Raw genomic sequence first — 22,282 nt, 5'->3', positions numbered from 1 at the left:
ATTCCAAGTGGCCACTATTTCTGAGAGAGGACTTTTCAGAAGAAAGGAAACTTCCTTGTTGTCAGAGTCCTGAGGCCTTAACAGGACAAATGAGCCAGGATGCAACCTACCAAGCTTGATATCAGGACAGCAAGCAGATGCAGGGGCTGGACAGAGAACAGCGAGGGTGGCAACCCTGTACCCCTCTGCCTCTTACCATGCCTCGCTCAGAGCCTGACCCTTCTCTCTCCATTTCCCAAAGGCGGGAACGTATGCCCAAGAAACTCCAAAAAAGAAACAGAGAAGGAAATTCTCTGTGAGAGGTGGGCAGCCTGGAAAGACCCCCAGGGGACCTGCAGATGGAAAACTGGAGAACCAGCACTCACAGTCAAGAGGGAGTTCAAATCCCAGCTCTGCCGCTCATCGGTGCACAAAACAGTAAGTCACTCAGCCTCGGGTAATAAGCTGCCTCCGTCTGGTGGTTATGAGGGTTCAGGACAAAACGAGGAAGGGCTTGGCATGCTGTGGGCATGAAATTAGCTGCCCTCTTAGGCTCAGGTCCCGCCGGTTCACCCGTCTCTCTGGATGGTGAGACCTGGAGGTTGGGTGCCTGGGAAGTGTGGGGACAGTCCTGCCGGTGTCCTGACCCAGCGCCTAACTTGCTTTGTGCTAGAGTTGATCTTTTCGGAACTTACGCTACAAAGCTGCACACTCCAGGTGTCTGTCTGGGGGTCCACTTAGGTCCTTAGTTGCTGCTTCTTCCCTGTTCTCTCTACATCTTTTAGAAGCATGGAGGGAAGAGAAAAAGGAAGCCAGAAACCTGCCTCTGGCCAGTCCTATCAGTCAGTCTCATAAGAGGCAGCTCCAACCCCTGGGAAAGAGCCTGACCGGCGAATGTAGAGAAGGAGCCTGGGAAGAACAAGATGGCAGGTCTGGACTGGGACTAGACACAATGATGATGCTGTGCATCTTCTGATGAGGAGGACATGAAGTAGAGGGTAGTGGCAGCAGGAGCAGAAACCACAATATATGGAGAACCTGACACGCCTCAGGCCATTTATACATTTTCCAGTTTAATTATCTAAGAGCCAGAGGGGACATAAACCCACTTCAGAGATGAGAAAATCAAGGGAAGAGACAAATGGCCCAAGTGTCGCACAGGAAGTAGCAGGCTGCCACTCCAACGAGGCTGCCAGGGCTCATGTTCTTAGCCAGTACATCCCCGTTTCTTCTAGGATCTATGTCAGGGTGTGGCCTTTGAAAAACTCTGGTGAAGAGTTTGAGGCCTAAATCCCCAGTCTCCCCAAATATATGCCATTGTGGATTTCAGGGTGGGGGGCTCAGGAGATGGGTCTGCCTCTGCTGGCAGAGCGGAGCTTCTGGCTAAGGGGTCTCAGCGTCCGAACCGTCTGCAGGAGGGGGTGGTGGCTGCTGAAGCCCAGTCTCTGGAGCTCTCTGCCTCAGGAGAGCAGGAGACAAGGAGGTCTTCATTCTTTGGTGGCATCAAGAGCCCATCAGGAGCTCCCGAGGTCATGGCTGGCTTGGCCACCCCCAGAGTCTGCACAGCAAGGCTCAGCCCATCTGTAACCGGCACCTGTCAATAACCACATCCTCCGTGGGTGTGGGGTGGGGACAAGCCACAGAGGCCATGGCAGACAGGGCCAATGGCCAGTAGCTCTGGAAGGAACTGCACACTTCCCAGTTCTGCCCCTGGCTGTGATGTCAGGGTCCTCAACGGTGGCCCCAGCCACGGGTGGGGGGAAGGGGTGAGGTTTTATGAAGATTCACGGGAGGCCAAGAGCACAGGCTGAGCCCCAGCAGGGCAGGAAGAAGGGAGGGCTACACATGAGACGCCATCTGGGGAGACTTGAAAATCGCGGGGTGAACTTCGCAGAGGTGCTGGGTTTCCGCTGAGTTTGCATGTCGGTGGCAGGGTCTGAGGGGCTCTCCCTCACCCCCAGGGATTTGCAGGGAGAAGGACCTGGGCTCACCAGTAACAGACTCAGCACAGCCTCCACAGCCCTCCAGGAGGAAAGATGAGTTGCAAACAGCAGGGGTGTGTGTGTGGTGGGGAAACAGTGAGGGGAGAAAGCCTCCCATCAGGAAAATCTGAGAGGTAATTCTGTTCCTAAGTAGTAGGAGGCACGCTGACCGCTGGAGGGAGCAGACAGGGAAACCGTTGGATGCTTTTGGCCAAAGAACCAAAGACCGAGAGACTCCTAGAGCCGGGTGTGGCCTCCGAGCTGACCCACTGTGTTCTCCTGGGTGTGATCTCTGTAGCATCCAGCCATGGGAAATGTCACTGTCATATTATTACGAACAGTAGTGACAGGAGCCCCTACACTGTGCCACAAACCTGAGTCAGCACCTTGCGTGCACTGTTCCTAATCCTCTTGTGTTCTGCAAAACACTCATGATAGTAATCAGTTTAATAGTAGCGATCTGCAGCCGAGGGGATTCTGCCTGCCAGAGGACACTTGGCAAAGCTTGGAGCCATTTTGGGTTGTCATGTCCAAGGGCCCCGCTACTGGCATCCTGTGGGTGGAGGTTAGAGCTGCTGCTAACCATCCTACAAACGGTCCCCACAGCAAAGAATCGAGCCCCAAATGTCAATAATGTCAAGGCTGAGATATCTTATTTTACAGATAAGGAAATTGAGGCACAGACAAAAGTCCAACCTGGGTCCATCTGACTCTAAAGCCTGTGCTCTCCACCCTACCCCCTACCGTTTTCTTTCTTTTTTTTTTTTTTTAAAGAGATAGCCCAGGGCAGCCGTGGTCAGCTCCAAGTCCAATCTGGCATTATGTAGCCAAGGTGTTAATGCTTCTTACCCTCAGTTCAGTAATTCTGTTTCTGGGAATCCTTCCCAATGTTAGGATCCAAAATGCAGCAAAAATCCTTACGCACAAGGATTTTCATCCAATCCTAATTTATGGGATCCAAAATTTAACAAAGAAATATATATTTAAAAATAACAGCATGGTTAAATAAATTCTTGTATATCCATGTGATAAAATAAAAAACTTGTGCAGTCATTAAAAAGGTTTGCACTGATCTGTAATACTACGAAAAAAAATCCTCTTGTTAAAATGGCAAGTAGAAAAAAAGCGAAACTCACAATTGCATACTGTGAGATCAGGATTACATTATTTAAAAACTTTGCATAAAGTCAATATGAAAACCACGCCTCCCCCAACAAGCCCCCAAATGTTGACTAAGGCTTTCTCTCCCTAGTGGGACTGTGGGTGGTATTCCCTTCCATCTTGTTTGTAGTTTCTGAATTGTGAATTACAGCTACTTGGCGTTATCAGAATAATAAGCTTACTAGGCTGATATGTTTTCTTTCTTGTACCTTCCATCCATGTCAGACTAGAGTATCATCTTTCCATCTGTCTTTCTCTAAGCTCTAGTATAAAAGCTCAGGACAGGGGAACCCGGGTGGCTCAGTCAGTTGAACATTCAACTCTTGATTTTGGCTCAAGTCACGATCTTAGAGTTGTGGGATTGGGCCCCACATTGGGCTCTGTGCTCAGAGTAGAATCTGCTTGAGATTCTCTCTCTCCCCTGCTCCTTTCCCCCCATTGCTTATAAGTAAATAAATCTTAAAAAAAAAAAAAAAAAAAAAAAAGCTCAGAATAAGAAAACTCACAAGGGAGTGAAGAAGAGAAGGTCCATGATTTGGGCCCATTCCGCAAGATGCTGGGACACCTTTGACCGTGGTTGGGCTAACTACCTCCTTGCAGCATTGTTCAGCTAAACCTAAACTTCCAGGTTTCCTGCTTTTGCTCCTGTTTTCTCACCTTGGAGTGCCTTTTCCCTCATTCTCCCAACTACTGAGGACCTCTAAGGCTGTGATCAAGTGCTACTTCTCCCATGCAGCCCTCCAGGATGCTCCCAGTCAGAATCTCCTCTTCCCCTTTTTACCCACAATACCTGCTAATAAAGTCTAATATGCTACTTGCTTGATTCTGTCATGTTTCATGTCTGCTTCCCCCACTGAGCCTCAAAGGGGAGAGGCTGTGCCCCATTTGCTGTCCTGTTCCTGGAGGGGCAGAGTGTGTGTGTGTGTGTGTGTGTGTGTGTGTGTGTGTGGTGGTCAGAAACATGCTGCCTAAGTCTGAGCCTCCAATCTGCCACTAACTAGCTGTGTGACTTTGGGTGCATTATTTAACCTCTCTGTAAATGGAGATTTTTATCACCTAATGGATTTGTTGGATGGATAATAATAGTACCTACCTTGTAATATTAAAAGAAGTCATGCATATAAGTCACTTAAAACACACGGGAGTCTAGTATATCCTAAGTGCTTAATAAATATTCAGCCCTATTTCTTTTTCTCATCACCATCATCACCACCACCACCACCACCATTATCACCATCATTATCACTACTATCATCTCACTATCACCATCATCACCACTGTCACCATCATAATCATCATCATCTTCATGACCACCATCTTCATCACCATCATCATCTTCATCAACAACATCATACCACCACCATCATCATTACCATCATCACCACCATCATTACCATCATCATCTTCATCACCACCACCATCACCACCACCATCATCACCATCAGCAAATCTTCACCAGCATCATCATCATCAGCCCTGTTCTTAATCAGAGGCCCTAAGGACATCTCTCAGGAGGGCTGGCCACAGAATATAGATTTGGCACAGGGGTTCTGCAATCCCTAGCTCCATCTCAAACCCCACTCTATGTATGTGCTATCCACTGCTTCACCCTTCAGCTTTTGTGAACCCCAAACTACAAATCCACTTGTCACTAGCGGCTTTATGTTTCAGCAGATGGAGCTGGTTCCAGAAACCTTATAGAATTTGCTAATAACTGGTTTCCCAAATGTCGGCCACCTGGGAATCACCACCAGGTCTTCTCTCATTATCTGTGGGCTGCAGGTACAATTTATCTACTTAATATTTTTCTTTAAATTGGCTCATTCTTTCACTCATTTTAAAAGGAAACTTCATATCAGTGCCATAAATGGAAAACCAATATTTTTCTAGTGCTCATGAAAAATTCATGGCAATTAAAAATAAGAAGTGTTGTGTGTATCACCTACGATCATCTCCTATCCCGCCCTTCAGAAATGCTGCTCTAACCTGCCAGACTCTGGTTGTCAGAGCAGCTCCCACTAAGTCGCCCCCTGCCTGCCAGCTACAATCGTCTGGGACAAAGGGCTACACATTCCAACGGTGGCTCCTTCTGCCCAAAAGACAGCAGCTGAGGCAGCAACTTCATCTCCTTCCCTCATCTACAGTCAGCTGCCACTTACTACAGTATGTTTTCAAAACCTCCTACAACCCTGGGGGAGCAAGGATCATCACCCTCTTGTCATAGATGGGAACACCAGGGATCATAGTGACTGAGTCACTTGACTTATACCACACAGCACAGGTGAGAAAACAGAGGTGTTCTCCAGCATCACAAACTGCTGTTTAAATTTCCCCACCAAAACCCCTTCCTTGATAAAGAAAGAATGGAAAGACCACGTGTAATCCAAGTCATTAGGGACAATGGAAGACTGAACCCTGGATTGAGCAGGAAACCTACCATTCATTCATTCATTCATTCATCAAATATTTACTGAGTCCTGCATGTGCCAACCATTATCCCATTATCCCATTATCCCAACCCAGGGCGCCTGCGTGGCTCAGTGGGTTAAAGCCTCTGCCTTTGGCTCAGGTCATGATCCCAGGGTCCTGGTATAGAGCCTCGAGTTGGGCTCTCTGCTCAGCAGGGAGCCTGCTTCCTCCTCTCTCTCTGCCTGCTTCTCTGATCTCTGTCTGTCAAATTAATAAATAAAATCTTAAAAAACAAAACAAAAAAACACAACCCTCTCAGCTGTCGTGGGTTTATAGTCTTGGTGGGGTGGACAGACAGTATATAAATAAACATATGGTATGTCAGGTGGTGATAAGTGCGGGATGAAGAAGATTGAAGCAGGAAGACTGTATAAAGAGTGGTGGGGTAAGGGTGAGTGGGGTGGTCACAGGAGGGCCTCTCTGAGGAGGGGAGAGTGAAGCAGAGGTCTGAATAAAGTGACAGAGGAGCCCTGTAAATACCAGGGGAAGAGCTTTCTAGGCAGAAGGGGCAGCAAGTGCAAAGGCTCTGTGGTAGAGTGCAATATTAGAAAAATATCAAGAGGCTAGTGGCCACTTTGCCATCAGAGAGGGACACAGGTGCACCCCAGGGGCTGGAGGCAGGACTCAGCAAAGAGCCCAACTCCATTCCAAACAAGGAGAGAGACCCTTTTGTCCAAGCCATAAGGATTAAGTTTCTTTTTTTCTTTCTGGGGACACCGAGGAGACACAACCCAGAAAGCTTTTTACTCACTGTTGTAAATTAATGGCACCCTTTTGTCTGCCTCATTGAATGGGAGCAACAAGTTCACAGTTGAGTGTGAAAAGTAGTGTGAATAGGAAGAGGCATTTTAGGATGAGGCTTTCATTTTTTTCCCCCTTTAACCCACAGAACGCAAACACTACAATTAGTGACTGCTGGATGGGGTTTCAACTGGGAGCTTGTGGATAGGGCTGGCATGTCAGGCAGAGGAGCCGAGACAAGACCTCAGAGGACACGAGTGTGGGACTGAGTGGAACCCAAAGGACAGTCAAGTTGGTTCAAAAGTGAGCCTCAAGCTGGGGCCTCTGCTTCTTCTGTGGCCTCAGTGGGAGAGCCTGGGCAGACCCGATTCCCCTAGATGTGCTCACTGGTTCAGGGAAAGAGAGCCTGAAGGGACTGCTCACCAGTCTCTAGGTCAGCTGTGAAGTTCAGCGTGTCACTGTGCAAATTTCCTAGGGCTCAGAGTTTAAAAAAAAAAAAAAAAAAAAGGCCAGCCTGTGTCAGTTTGGGGGCTGAGTGGCATCCTAATTTAGCTTCGCACTCCAACAGTTAAGGCATACATGGGCTCAGTTCCAGGTCTCTGAAATCAAAGTCTGGTTCTATAGAATATTTAATATTTGACTGGACTGTCATTAAGAGTTCTCCTCCCCGGTGGCATTTTCTTCCGATCTTGTTTCGGAGACCAACTCGCTGCATGTTCCCCTCTTGAGATTATCTCCCAAGTCAGGGGTGCTGTGTTAGGGGCTCACAAGGCAAAGCTGAACCGGACACAGCATAGTAAGGCCGGGAAAAAAAAAAAAACAAAAAACCAACTGGGTTTCGAATTATGACTCTGCAATTTACTAGCTGCATGGCCTTGGGCAAAACCTTTCTCCTTCCAAATTTCAGTTTTCTTATCTGTGAAATGGGAATACCTTTCATCTACCGAAGGCACCTGGCACACAGTAGGTGCTCCAGAATGAGCGGATTTATCTTCACCCCAAGCCACAGCAGGCCGGACAAAGGTAAGTGCTTTGAACATCTTGGGTGATCAAGTTCAGATCAAAATGTGATGCCCTGAGGATACGGGCGGGGTTATAGGGAGAGGTCTCGGGCCTAGGGTGGCCCCCTTCCAGGGGATATCCTTTGTGACTTTCTGCATCTCCAGGTCTGTTGAGAGAAGAACATTTATGATGCATTCAACAGAGCAAGCTACCGATCCCCAGAGCTGGAAGGAACACAGCTCTCACTGCACCTGTAACATGTAGAAACATCTGCCGGGGTTCTCCCCGAGGGACAGCAGTCTTGTGGTGAAGCGTGGAAGCTCCGCCTTAAGAACCGCACTCAGTCCCAACTCCTGCAGCTCGTGGGTGCGGTGGACCTTAGACAAATCGTTCATCCTCCTCTAGCGTCCCTTCCCGCCAGTGTGGACAACAGCGATTACACTGGAAACAGCTCGTGTGGATTTATCCTAGTCCCCTGGTCCTGTAACACCAGCTGCTGCCGATCATTACTGACTATGGAGAAGGCCAAGGGTAGGCGCTCTGCCCTTGACCCCCACACAGCCTGATTCCAGAAGAGCAGGGATATCTGGGAACAGACTCGCTCCAGCTCACCTTTGCAGAATAACAGTAGTTTCTACAAGCCACACTGATAGAGTAATCTTTGAATATGAAGAACAGCTCTCTAGGTACACAGAGAGAGCAAGGCTCGTATTGATTCAGACCACAGAGCAAGCCGCTCTAAATTACAGTCAGATCAGAAAAGCGGGTGATTTTATTACCTCTGGTTGCCGAGGCAGCTTGTCAATGTGCTTGCGCACATACCTTCTATGGGCGACTTAATGAAGGTACAGAACCCCTCTGTAATTAGCAGCACCCATTTGTGTGCCGACAATTCATATGTGAAAGTCAACATCAGTGAGGATGACAGCGTCTAATATACAGAGCAAATTGACCTTAAAGACAATTTCTGCGGCTAGCTGCTGCTGCAGCCTGCCTGCTTTGGCGAAGTACAGATTTATTAAGCAAATCTTTTCTTTGTGGAGAGCCGGAGTTAAGCAGAGCCCCAGCCCAGGTGTTAGACTCAAAGAGGGACCCTTAAGGTTATCCTAGGACAAACCCTGGAGACCCCAGCGGAGAGCTGGTGATGAAGCTCTTCCCAGGTTCTGCCCATGCAGACATGATCCAACCCTGTAGCCAGATTCTGCATTTCCAGGGTCAAGGGCATGTCTCAGAAATTCGGAAAGTCCCAAACAGTGTGGCATTTCTTCTTCGAGCAATGTCCCCCACCCCCGGAGGTGCTGCTTGGCCCTCCATATCCCAAATCCGTGGGAAACTATTAAAGTACAGACATTTTCTTATCCCTTTCCAATTGTTGGAAATATTTCAAAATATCATTCACACATATCACTACCTCCAAATAATGGGGTCATCGAAGCTGCTACTAGATCTTATTATATAATGTGCTGCTAAAAAGTACAGAATGGCTACATCACAATTTTTATAAAAATATTGCAGTAACTGACTTTTAATATAATTGGTTTCCTTTGTAAATGTGTGCACGTATTTCATGCATTTAAAAATATTATTCTGAGGCAAGGTCCATAGGCTTTACCAGACTGTCAAAGGGGTCCATGGCACCCAAAAGTTGAAGAATGATTATATAGCGGACGGGGAGCTGGAAGACCCTGACCCTGTGATGAGCAGCATCTTGTGACTTCTGGGTTTGATGAGAATGGAGGTGCAATTTCCAAATTCAGGTGCCAGAAAGTAGCTCCTTAAAGACCAGAGGGCCAGCCACAGCCTACATCGGCTGTGACTTCCCTTTCCAGAGGGGGGCGCAATGTGCTAAATGGAGGATGCTGTGTATCCTGTGTGTATAGGGACTTGCTTTGGGAAGAGGCACATGTTGTCTTCTGGACCCTGATTTCTTTCTATGGTTCAGAATTTTCCAGAATGCCACACCGATTCATGCTTCAACATAATCCATCGTTTCTAAGATCAATGCTCAGGTCTCATGAGGAAAACACCTTCAAGCAATTTGATAATCAACTGAACATAAGTAAATTCAGTTTTATTTTCTTCTGGTTGGCCAGACTCCGAGGACACAGTCCTGAATCAGGGATGCAGAAGGGTTTCAGATCACTGCTCAAACTCGAGACACCCAATCTTTCGACAATCCTTCCCTTATCTCCACCTTTCTGTGCTTTCTCTCTCCCTGTCTTTCCCCTTCTCTTCACATTTCTTGAGGGCATGCTATGTGCTGGGCAGTGTTCTTGGCATTGGGGTTACATCAATAAAGCGAATTATCTCTACTCTCTGTGTAAATATATTCCAGTAGGGAGAGATTAACAATTAAAAAAAAAAAAAGAAATGAGTAAAATAGAGTATGGTTAGGTAGAGGGGGAAGAGTAATGACAGCTAATCACTATCATGTTTTGTGTTGGGGTGATGACAATCGATGGTGGTTGATAGTTGCTACACCTTAGTAAGTAACTAAAAACTAAATAACTAAAAACCGCTGAATTGTACACTTTAAAGAGGTGAACTGTCTATAAATTATATCTCTGTGAAACTTTTGTTAAAAAACAAAAAACATTAAGGGGAAAAAGGCCTTTGGGGTATTGAAAAAAATTTTTTTGAAGATTTATTTATTTGAGGGGAGAGGGGGCAGAAGGAGAGAATCTCAAGCAGACTCCCTGCTGAGTGCAGAGCCTGGTGTGGGGCTCAATCTTAAGATCCATGAGATCATGATCTTAGCTGAAACCAAGAGTCAGATGCTTAACCAATGGATCCACCCAGGTGCCCCTAAAGGGTATTAAAATTCTGGGTGAGGCTTGAAGGTAATGAGGGAACTAGCCATGTGGCTATCTGGAGGAAGAGCAGTTGAGGAAGAGGGAATAGTAAGTGCAAAGTCCTGAGGCATGTCTGCTATAGTCAAGGAAAACCAAGGGGCCAGACTGGCTGGAGTTCAGGGGGTCTTAGGGACAGCAGAAAAATAAAAGGGATATGTGGTGTGGCCTACAAGCAATTCTGAAAATTTTAGCTTTTTCTGTGGGTCAGATGGAAAGCCAGTGGAGGATTCTGATCAGAGGAAAATGTGATTTACGCTTTAAAACGATTTCACTGGAAATCAACAATGAACAGCCACCATCTATAGAGCATTTACTGTGTGTCAGCCACCATGGCAAAGCTTCTTTATGGGCATTAGCTCACTGAATCAGCAAAACCATACTTTAAGTCAGGTACTGTTATTTTCTCTATTTTATAGAAAAGGAAACTGAGGCTCAGAAAAGAACTTGACCTAGAACAGTGACAGTGGCAGGAAATGTTATCAGACCTGCCTGACTCCAGAACCCTTGCCTTCCCTATGGCTACCATGGCAGTGTTCTGTGCACACAGCAGGTGCTCAATACAAGCTGTCACCTGGCTGGTGATGAAGCACTGTCCTGAGGGGAGGGGCACCTTGGGAACAGAGAGGGCAGAGAACCAGTGTCCACTTACTCAGTTCTGCGATACTGCCCACACGGGTGGCCAGCAAGGACTGCTCGATGGTCCTCAACTCCGACTGGCTGAACATGGGCAGGTCGCCTGGCTTGTTTGACCGCTGCGGGTCCCTGTGAAGGTTCAGGCTGTCTGGCAGGCACAGCACTCCTGCAGTGGGCGAGGAAAGACAATGAAAGAAAACAGTGTTATTTTTCAGGTAACCAATGGAGAGGTGTAAAACCTTGCACCACTTCGAACCATGCCAGGGTTGGTACTGCAAAGCCAACATGGCATCCAGGGCTCTATTTTAAAAGATCCCCTGAAGATCCCGACCTGCTGATTTTAACAGACATGTGGGCATTCATCTGCATGCACATATTGCCAAAGGACACAAACTAGAACCCTTTCCTCCAGCCTGGCTTCTATCCAGTCAGAGATGCCTCTGGAACCAGTGGTCACTGTCCCATTCTCCTTCCTGGAGTCAGCTGCCTCCCCTGAATGTCCATGAGCAGAAGAAGAGTCTTTGCCAGCTGTCGCTCCTGAGGGCTTGCTTTATTTCTCCAACAAACTTAACTCTGGGTGGTTGGGCTATTATTTGTTAGACAAAACTCGGGCTTTCTCTGTGGTAGAAGAGTCCCTGTGGACTTTTGTGATTTTATGGTGAAAACCTATGGGAAACCTCTGGCGTCTAATGATTTCTTCCCTTCCTTGCCATCCCATGAACATTTAGCAAGAGCCAGAGAACTTACTTGGGGAGGTTATTTAGAAATATTTACTTTTCCCTCCACCACCAAAACTTCCCTAGGCAGGAGCCTGCTTTCTTGCTCCTTGGCTTTGGGGTTGACTGATTGACTTACTTTGGCCAAAAGACTAATGCTCGTGATAGAACCGAAGGCCTGAAAAGCGTTTGTACAGCTGAACTTGCTCTTTTGTAATTCTGCCATTATCACAAGAACATTCCCTGGCTGGCCTGCTCGCTCAAGGTGAGGAGACACATGGAGCAGCTCCAGTACCAACCTATAGCTTAGAGCTACTCTACAAAAACCAGTATCAATTTGGTCTGCCTTTGAGATAGTGGAGGTTAGCTGATAGTCAGCATTGTTAGGGTGATGACTAACAGATACACAGATCACAAGGCAGGTGGGCACTGTGCTGTGCTAGAGGCTAAGGATACAGTGATGGATAGAACACACACACTCCTGGGGCACCTGAGTGGCTCAGTCAGTGGAGCGTCTGACTCTTGGTGTTGCTCAGGTCATGATCTCAGGGTTGTGGGATTGAGCCCCATGTGAGGCTCTGCACTGGGAGTGGTGTCTCCCTGGGATTCTCTTCCTCTGGCCATCCCCTATTCATATGCACTCTCTCTCTAGAATAAATAAATACATCTTAAAAAAAAAAAAAGAACACACACACTCCTTGTCCTCAGTGGGCTCACAGTCTAAGCGAAGGGGAAGATTGTTATCACACACAACCACGAAGCCATATGGTATGTGCCCTACAATTCGAGAATGTGAGGAATGAAGGGACGTCTTAGAAGGGATCCCAGCAATGAGTAGTTGTTAACACACAGGAAGCATTTATTGAGTCCCTACTCTGTTCCCAACCCTGCAAGGCATTTTGGAGATGCAAAAGCAGCAGAAGATAAATTCGAGTAGTGCCTAAACTAACTGAGGAGACAAGACAGCGAATGACAATAAAACTACACACACAGAAAAACAAAAAACCCATGGGAACAATACGACGGTATCAATACAGAGGTGCCAAGTGACTTAAGCCAACTGGTAGGGTGAGGGGAGACAGACAGATTGCAGATGTCAGCAGTTCTGGCCCATTTCTCACCCTGTTTGAAGCACAAAATTTCAACAAATAAAGGTTCCTGCTTTGAAGATGGGCAGGCTTGAGGTGGCCCCGGTCACACACAGCTCTTCTGGCCCCTGTTGCCCAATTAGTGACTCCAGCCACACTGAGCCTGTCACTTGCTCCTGGATGTTTCCCATTCACACCAAACAAGATGACCCAGCAGACAAAGCAACTCTTGTAGATGACTGTAGATGAACACCGAATACATAGATAAACAATGCAAACGAATGACCATTAGAGTTTCACATTCCTATAAGCAGGAAACTGGCCAAATAAGTGTCCTTCTAAAATTGTTCTCTACTATTTTTCAAACACTTTGTGAGTCAGAATAAAAATGTATTTTATATCATAGCCCAGTGTACACACACACACACACCCACCACCTCCACTGCACACTTTTCATGTTTTTCATGAAAAAAGTTTCCCGTAAAATAATAATGATCCTGACAATGTATGACACACTCTCATTCTTTTTCCTTTTCTCTTCTCTTCCGTCTCATTAATAATAATGCTGGTGTGCAGCACCAAAAGTGATTTCATGACCCACTCATGGGTCACGACAAGCAGTTTGAAGAACAGTGTGGCTGACACTGGTATACAATTTGGCATTAATTGGACAACACAGGTTCACCATTCACTGGACACTAGTTTGTGCTGTGAGAGGCTCTGCAGGGGATGGAGAGATGACTGAGAGGTGGTCCCTGCATTTCAGAAACCCTCAGCCTGGCAGGGAAGACTAGACCTTCACAGAAATACCCAACATCCAAGGCAGGTCTTCTGCCTGCCTCCTTTGCCTCAATAGATGAGTCACCCTCCCTTTCACCCTAAGCAGGGACACCCTGAGTCATCCTTGCTTCCTCCTGCTTACTCACCTGCTGAGACAGTTGGTCCAAGGCCAAGTTGAGAAGCCGTTGCCACGGCAACAAATGTTGGTCCAATCCCTCCCCAGAGGCCCCCAATGTCCCTGACTCTTATTCAGAAATTTACTACCCGTGGAGGCTCACTGCAGATGGCACCAGATGATCATGACCCAGTGTGATAAGTGGCCCCAGGTTTCAGGGTATGAGGTCCTCTGCTGGGAGAAGCGGTTGGGAGCTTCACGGCAAAGGGGACCCACAAGTGAGCCCTGAATGTGGTAGAGGACAAAAATTTTCTAATTCATCGTATGAATGACCCTTGCACATATGCACAAGCTTGTTTTCTTGGTATTTGCATTACATACAGGAAGTTCTATTCTCAAGCAGACATCTGAGACATTGTTTCACACCTGGTTGAGGTGCAAGCATGGGGGTTGGTCTGGATCCCAGAGCTTCAGTCCTGGATCTGCCACTGTCCACCCATGTTTCACCTGAGGCAGGTCATGGGGCCTCTCTGGACCTAAGTTTCCTCTTCCATGACATGAAGGTTAAAATAATGGCCTTGTCTCCCAAAAGGCCTTGCTGGGCATGAGCAATGAAATGGAATCATGTGTACTGAAGTACTGTGCATGTGCTAGGCATATAATAGTGGCTCAACATATGTTAATGGAGATGAAAATCAGCTAATGTGTATAAGCCCAGCTTTGGACTGCTTTATGCTTTATCATAAGAATAAATAATTTCCCTTGGAACTGTTCTTCCTTCTTTTAGAAGGTTATGGAATTTAAATGAAAGTGTATTTATTCAAAGAGGCTTTGAAAGCTTGATTACTGAGATTTGGAAAATCTATAATTGGTCTATTATGCAAAGATTATATATCAGGGTTTTCTTTCTTCTTTTTCTTTTTGAGGACTCTGTATGGGATATACACATAAACTGGAGTTTTGGGTGTTTTTTTTTTTTTTTTGGCATAAATATCAACTAGGTCAATAAGAAGATCTCAGCATCAGCTTTTAGTGTCAGACACAGGCCTGAGCTTTGGAAAACTCATCAATTTCCATTACTAGAGCCAAGGACAGCCAAAGCCTAGTGATTAAGACTCAAGTTCTAAGACGGGGAGAACCAAGGTTCACATATGACTTCTTTGCACCTAGAAGGAATAATCTCCCTGAGGAGCAGTTGACCGTAAGCCATCATCAACCATGAATGTGAAGGGGTCATGGTCTCCCTAAAATTCTCTTACTTTGGAATGGCTTGTGCATTTGTCTAAAGGGGAAGTTGATTGGCATTCTCAAATGGGTCTCTGGGTCCTACAAGATGTTGAATTAATGCCTTTGGGTGTCCGTACTGCCAGGCCTCTCATCTCTAGTGCTTGCCGTAGGTGGGGCAGAGTGGGCTTGGCAGAACCATGGACCCTAATCCCCCGGCAGCCTCCATGCAACCTGGACAAAGAACTTTCCAGATCCCCAGTCTCCAGGTCTGCAAAGAGGGGTTAAAATATCTCCTTCATTGGTTTATTGTGGTGATTACACAAGATAATACGGATATTTAAAGCTTCTGGCCTATAGAGTAAGCGCCTGCTAACTACCCTGTTGCCACAAATGTGCAGTTTTGTTTATTTAATGTCTGAATTCAAACAGTCTTGAGGATCATCTTTCCGAAATCTTGTGGGACTGGAGACAGACAACCTTTTGGTTAGGTTGCTTAGAATACAAAATATGAGAACTGCTCCTCTGGGCCAACCACATGGGCATTCTGTCTCGGGTGGGGATGATCTGGGTTGCCCTTCTGTCCCTGTCAATGTCTCCTTCCTGTATGCATTGGACAGCCCCTTGGCAAATAGAATGTTCAGCCGTCCCTTCTCTCCTCTGAGCTTTCCTCTGTGTCTCCATCCTATTATTGGATCTGGGTGCTATTTACCCACCAAGAGAAATCCCAATAAGACAGCCACCAGCCTTTAGCTATTCTCCCCTCACTGATGGTGGTGATGACAGTGATGGAGGAAAACAAGGAGATGATGCTTGTCTTCTTGTCTTGGCACCGACGACATGGGCTTGGGTTTCTGCCTTGCCTGTCTGGCTACAAGAGGAGAGAACAAATTCTCCAAGCCTCTCCTGCCAAGCTAGGCCTTGTTCATTGCTCAGTTATCCCCAGAATTTAAAGTAGAGGGTCCTGGCACCAGTACTGGCTTTAAGAGATGAGAAGGAAGCAGCTGGCGTTTAGCAGAACTACCCTTGAATGCGCACCAGAGAGATCTGGCTGGGTTCAGATTTCGGTGCTGTTGTACCCCAGCTGTGTGGCACAGGGCTTGTGACTTGGCTCTTCTGAGCCTCTGTTTCTCCCTCTGTAAGATGTCTGACACTATCTACCTCCAGCATGGTGGGGAAGCCATATGGCATAATATACATGGACAGCCTGGCACAAAAAGGGGGTCATTAGGGTGCCTGGGTGGCTCAGTGGGTTAAGACTCTGCCTTCGGCTCAGGTCATGACCCCAGAGTCCCGGGATCGAGCCCCGCATCAGGCTCTCTGCTCAGCAGAAAAACCTGCTTCCTCTCTCTCCCCACCTGCCTCTCTGCCTACTTGTAATCTCTATCTGTCAAATAAATAAATAAAATCTTTTAAAAAAAAGGGGGGGCCAATAAATGTTTGCTAATAATCCGAGTGAAGTTCTTTGAAGCTAAAGATTGAGGAATTCAATCACATGATGCCAGAAGGCTTTCATTTACCGTTAAATGCCTTAAGGAGCAAGATAGGGAGTTAACAGATTTTTAAAAATATTTGCACAACTGGCTTGGAAACCCCTTCTTGCTTAAGATACTTGGCAGTGGGAAACAAATTCAGGGCTGGCTTGGCCAAGCCATTCGTCTGTGAGAGGCATACCATACTCCAATTAGGATAAACCCAGACCATGGTTCATTTTTCTTCATCACAAGTTATATTCAAAGGGAAAGTTCATAGGACTTCTGAAGCCAAACCATCCAAAGAGAGAAGAGGTAGAAAACACAGAGATGGAGAATTTTCAGAAATGGGTTCAATAACGGGCCCATCTATGGAGCTTGGAGTACATACAAGGAATGAGCACGTTGACCATGAAAGAACACGAAGATATTTACAGATCAACCACAAACACCGAGCCCCACAAAGACACCAGGACACATTTGTGCCCCCAAAGGCCCCTTCCTGGTCGGCAGGGGAGACAGACCCACCACCAACTGAAACCCTATGGGAGACACATAAGGGCTGACGTGTGCATGGGGTTCCACTAGGGAGTGCAGGTGGGTGAGCCCAAGTTGGCCTGGGGTCTTCAGGGAAGCTTCCCAGGGGAGCTGGGCCCCAGGGAAGCAGACACCTTACAGCAGAGCAGAGAATGTGGAATCTGGAGCCCAGATGAATGCCCGGGTTGAATCAGTACTTCACAGCCACATCACCCAGGCATGCTATTTAGCCTCCCTGTGCCTGTTTCCTTGTGAATAGCACAGGAATGGTATAGTGCAATCTTCATAGGGCCACTGGATGATGAAATAAGTACATACATGTGAATCTTGGTCCCTAGAAATAGCTCAATAAATAACTCACTACAATAGCTTATTATTATTATTATTATTGGGACATTCCAGGAAGAACAAAGGCCCAGAGGCACTGCATCTAAGAGTGGCTGGAGCTCTGCAGCCACTTCCTCCATCAGAGGGAGCAAGATGGGAACAGACGGTGTCGAAGGACGGAGGAGTGCAGGGAGCAGCAGGACTGGGAGGCAGGGACCATAGAGGGCACTGGGCCATAAGGGGTCTGGACTTAAAAACTAAACCTTTCCCTTCTGGCTACTGTGCATCTCTCTCTTCCCTTTCACAGCCAAAATTCTAGAAGGAGTGGTCTGCACTAGTCATCTGTACTTCTTCCTGAGCCTCACTGTCTCTAGATCTTATTAACTCCCTGTTTTTGCTCAGTGCCCAGCAAGTTCAAGTTCATCCTTCAAGGCCCAATACAAAGGTCACATCTGAGATCTCAAGACTCAAAAAGATTGCAGCCCCTGTTCTTAGGAAGCTCCCAGTCGGGAAAGGGAGATCCTGAGACAATAAGGAGACTGGGGCTTACTGGAGCGGGTGTGCCTACTGCATACTGGAGCGGGTGTGCCTACTGCATGCTGAGCTAGCTCCCAGCTACCCTGGGAACAGGGTAGCCTTACAGAAGAAGAGGCGACCAAAGGGGACAGGGTAGGTTGCCCTCCCCATATGAGCCAGGTGCAGCCAGCGTTCCCTAGCAGCCAGCTCAGGAATAAGAGAGCTAATAAGAATCTGAGTTTGGGCATGTGAACCTCGCCAGCAGGACACAGAGGCAGCCACACTGCTATTAAGGCACTGTATATGCCACGGGGCACCAAGACAGGGGGGCGATGGGGCAGCTCTAACACTAATAGCATAAATGAGAAAATTGACTGTTATGGGATGGTGAAGAAACAAAAGGAAAACACTCTGACGGGTCCACTCCTTCAGTGAGTATTATTTGAGTACACCCTAGGTGCTAGCTGTTCTTCTAAGTACTAGGGGTCCTGTAGCCAAATGCTGGAAGTTCTTGCCATCTTGGTATGTTTGTTCCAAACATGTAAGTAGAATATGTAGCTGGTTGGGTGGCCAGCATCGTGGAGAAGGGCAGAGCAGGAAAGGAGGGGAGGGGAAGCTGGGTCTGGGAGCAGGTCACACGGAGAAGGGGGCATTCTAAGAGAGATGTCAAGGAAGTGAGCACGTGAGCCCAGCCAGTGTCTCAGGGGAAGAGCCGACCAGCAGTAGGGACCAGCAGTAAGGGGAAAGGTCCCAAGAGGGGTGGGCCTGTCTAACTGGGGAAAGGAACAGACATGGTGAGGAAGGAGTAGGCAATCAGGTAGGAGAAGGGGTGAGGGCAGTTTGGGGGGAGCCCCAGGGGCAACTCTAGACTTTGGCTTTTACTCAGAGTGAGATAGGAGCCATTGGGGGTTTCTGAGTAGAGAAGTGATGTGCCCTGAGCTTTTTGACATCTCCTGGATTCAGAATGTTGCCGGAGGAACTTTTCTGGCTCAATGGATGACTTGAATTTGACCTCTGGTTTTCCTGAACTCTCGACACCCACTTTATCCTTCTCCATCTCTGTCCAAGACTCAGGATCTCAACCAGCCCCTTGGTGTGACTGAGCAGGGCATCTGACTGGATCTCCTGCCACCTTGGAACTGTCTTGACAGTATCCAGCCCAGACTGACCCTTTGCTTACTTATCAACATGTTGAGATAATGTAGTGAGTTGAAAGTTCACCTCCAGGTATCCTCTGTCTTCTCCTCACCACCCACTCTCATCTTTGACATTCATTAAAAAAAAGTGAGCTACTTTCAAATAATTAATTATAAAACTATACATGCCCATTTCAAAAACTTCAAAAGTAATAAGGGGATAGAGTGGTAACCTGAAAGCAATCTCCTTTCCTCTCCTGCAACTAGTCCTACTCTCCCATCATCACCACTCTTCTCTGTTGGTTGTGTGAGGTTCCAGAATTTTCTACCCATTCTCATTTACTGACTTATTCATTCACTCAACAAATATTTACTGGGTCTAAAGAATGTGCAATTTGCAGAAAACACAAAGGTGGTGTGAGCAAAACAACACACAAGTCCTACACTTATGGAGCTCAGAGTCTGGCTGGGGTGACAAATATCTATCAAGTAATCATACAAATAAATATACAAGTGCAATGTGTGAAGTGCCATGAAGAAAAAGCACACGTGTGTACACCATACCCTAACCAATAAGCCAGCTGACAAGCTGTCTCTAATTTGATTTCAAGTAATTATGAGCAAGATAGTTTCATCACAGTCACTAGCATCTGTTTCCCTTTGTGCTTTTGCATACCTTTGCCTGGTTTTTGGTAGAAATATCAAATTCTCACTGATTTGTATGAGTTCTTTCTACATTAAGGAAATTAGCCTCTTGCCTGACAGGTGTCACGCACATGTGTTTTCCTAGTTTGTCATCTGCCGTTGAATATTTTTACAAGATTTTTCCAAGTAGAATTGTTTTCCTTCAACACAGGCAAATGTGTCATATTTCTCTCTTTGATTTTTTGGTGTGGAGTGGTAGGTTTTAAATTTAGTTACAGGTGGTCCTGACTCATTTCTATTCCTTTCTTCTTTTTTCTCCTTTCTTACCGCCCCCGCCACCGACTTTATTTTTCAGAGCAGCTTTAAGTTCACAGCAAGATTGAATGTAAGATACAGAGATTTCTCACATATCCCCTATGTCCACTCATGCAGAGCTTCCCCCATTATCAACATCTCTCACCAGCGCAGTACATTCACATAATCGACGCACCTACATTAACACATCATAATCATTCAAAGCCCACAGTGTACGCTAGAGTTTGTTCTTCGTGTTGTACATTCTAGGAGTTTGGACAAATGCATAATGGCAGGTATCCACCATTATGATGTCATATAAAGTAATTTCACTGCCATAAAATGCCTCTGTGCTCCTCCTATTCATCCCTCCCTCCCCAAATCCTTGCCCATAACTGATCTTTTAACTGACTCCACGGTTTTGCCTTTTCCAGAATAATACAGTATTTAGCTTTTTCAGACTGGTTTCTTTTACTTAGTTCATCCACATCTTTTCATAGCTTAATATTCACTTCTTTTTAGTGCTGAATAATACCTCACTGTCCAGATATACTTGTTTATGTATTCATTCAATTAGTGGAAGAAATCTTGGTTGCTCCTAGGTTTTGGAAATTATGAATAAAGCAGCGGGTTTTATGTGGACACACATTTTCAATTCCTTTGGGTAAATACTAAGGAGATTAATTCCATATTAACCTTACATCTTGGAACCTTGTCATTATTGCCTAATACTTCCAAGAGTTTTGGTCAGTTCTTCTGGACTTCTACATAGATGATCATGTCCTCTATGAACAAAGAGTTGTATTTCTTCCTTCCCAATCTGTATACCTTTTATTTCCTTCTCTTGTCTTATTGCATTAGCTAGGACCTCTAGAACAATGCTGAAAATCAGTGACGAGACGGCGCATCCTTGCCTTTTTCCTGAGCTTAGTAAGACAGATTTGAGTCTTTCACCATTAAGTGTGATGTAGCTGTGGAGTTTCTGTAGGTATTCTTTATCAAGTTGAACAAATTCCCCTCTTTCCTAGTTTACTAGGAGTTCTTACTATGAATAGTGCTGGGTTTTGTCAAATGATTATCTGTATCTATTGGTATGGTTATGTGATTTTTCTTCTCTAGTTTGTTGATGTGATGGATTACATTAATTGATTTTTGAATGTTGTACCAGCCTTGATTACCTGGGATAAATCCCACCTGGCCATGGTGTATGACTCTTTTTATACATTACTGGATTTGATTTGCTAGTATTTTGTTGAGGATTTTTAACAAATTTATGTTCATGATAGATACTTGTCTATAGTTTTCTTGCAATGTCTATGTCTGGTTTGGTATTAAGGCAATGCTAGACTTGCACAATGAGTTAGAAAGTATTCCATCTGTTTCTGTTTTCTGAAAAAGACTGCAGAGAATTGGTATGGTTTCTTCCCTAAATCTTTGGTACAATTCATCAGTGTTTTCTGTTCTGGAAGGCTATTGTTGATTCATTTTCCTTAATAGATATAGACATATTCAGATTATCTACTTCTTCTTGTGTGAATTTTGGTAGGTTGGGTCTTTCGAGGTATTGATTCATTTCACCTAGGTTATCAAATTTGTGGGTGAAGAGTTATTCATAGTATTATTCTTTTAACATCCTTGGAATCTGTAGTGATGCCCCTCTTTAATTGCTAATATTAGTAATTTCTTTTTTTCTTAGTTAACCCTTAATCTGACCAGAAGCTTATCAATTTTATTGATTTTTTTCAAAGAACCAGTGCTTGGTTTTGTTGATTTTTCTATTGATTTCCTGTTTTTAATTTCATTTACGTCAGCTCTGATTCTTATTGTGTCTTTTCTTTTGCTTACTTTGGATTAATTTGTTTTTTTTTGTTTTTTGTTTTTTGTTTTTTTTACCTAGTTTCCTAATGCAAAAGCTTAGATTATTGACCTTACATCTTTCTAACCTTACATTGACCTTACATTCTAACACACTCATTCACTATAATAAATTTTCCTTTAAGCGCTGCTTTCGTTGTATCCCACAAATTTTGATAAGTTATATTTCATTTTCATGGTGTTAAAGATATTTTTAAAATTTCTTTTGAGAGTTCTTCTTTGACCCACATGTTATTTAGAAGTATGCTATTTAATCCTCAAGTATTTGGGACTTTCCAGTTTTCTATTACTTATTTGTAGTTAATTCCATTGTAGTCTAAGAAGACATTGTGTGATTTTTATTCTTTTAAATTTCTTTTTTTTAAAAAAGATTTTATTTATTTATCAGAGAGAGAGGGAGAGAGAGAGTGAGCACAGGCAGACAGAATGGCAGGCAGAGGCAGAGGGAGAAGCAGGCTCCCCGCCGAGCAAGGAGCCCGACGCGGGACTCGATCCCAGGATGCTGGGACCATGACCCGAGCTGAAGGCAGCATGGCCTAGAATGTGGTCCCACTTGACGAATGTTCTGTGTGAGCTTGAGAAGAATGTGTATTCTATAGTTGTTGGATGAAGTAGTTCATAGATATCCATTTTGTCCAGTTAATGGATGATGCTGTTGAGTTCACCTGTGTCCTTACTGCTGGATCTGCTCACTACTGATCGAGGGGTGTGAAGATCTCCATCTATAATAGGGGATTC

At 45.5% G+C, this 22,282-nt stretch overlaps 1 protein-coding gene across 3 annotated transcripts in view; it reads right to left on the bottom strand.

Moving 5' to 3' along the window:
• Positions 1–22,282, bottom strand: part of ABTB3 (ankyrin repeat and BTB domain containing 3) — a 288,735-nt gene that overhangs the window by 111,528 nt on the left and 154,925 nt on the right. For all 3 annotated transcript variants that reach the window (XM_059186771.1, XM_059186772.1, XM_059186770.1), the window contains exon 2: positions 10,836–10,985. In XM_059186771.1, the coding sequence (XP_059042754.1) occupies positions 10,836–10,985 (150 nt within the window). The remainder of the gene's footprint in view (positions 1–10,835; positions 10,986–22,282) is intronic.

This window comes from Mustela lutreola, chromosome 8 (genome assembly GCF_030435805.1).
Source record: "Mustela lutreola isolate mMusLut2 chromosome 8, mMusLut2.pri, whole genome shotgun sequence".
NCBI lineage: Eukaryota > Metazoa > Chordata > Mammalia > Carnivora > Mustelidae > Mustela > Mustela lutreola.
Note: the sequence above shows the minus strand (reverse complement) of the source record. Positions and strands in the feature narration are given on the sequence as shown.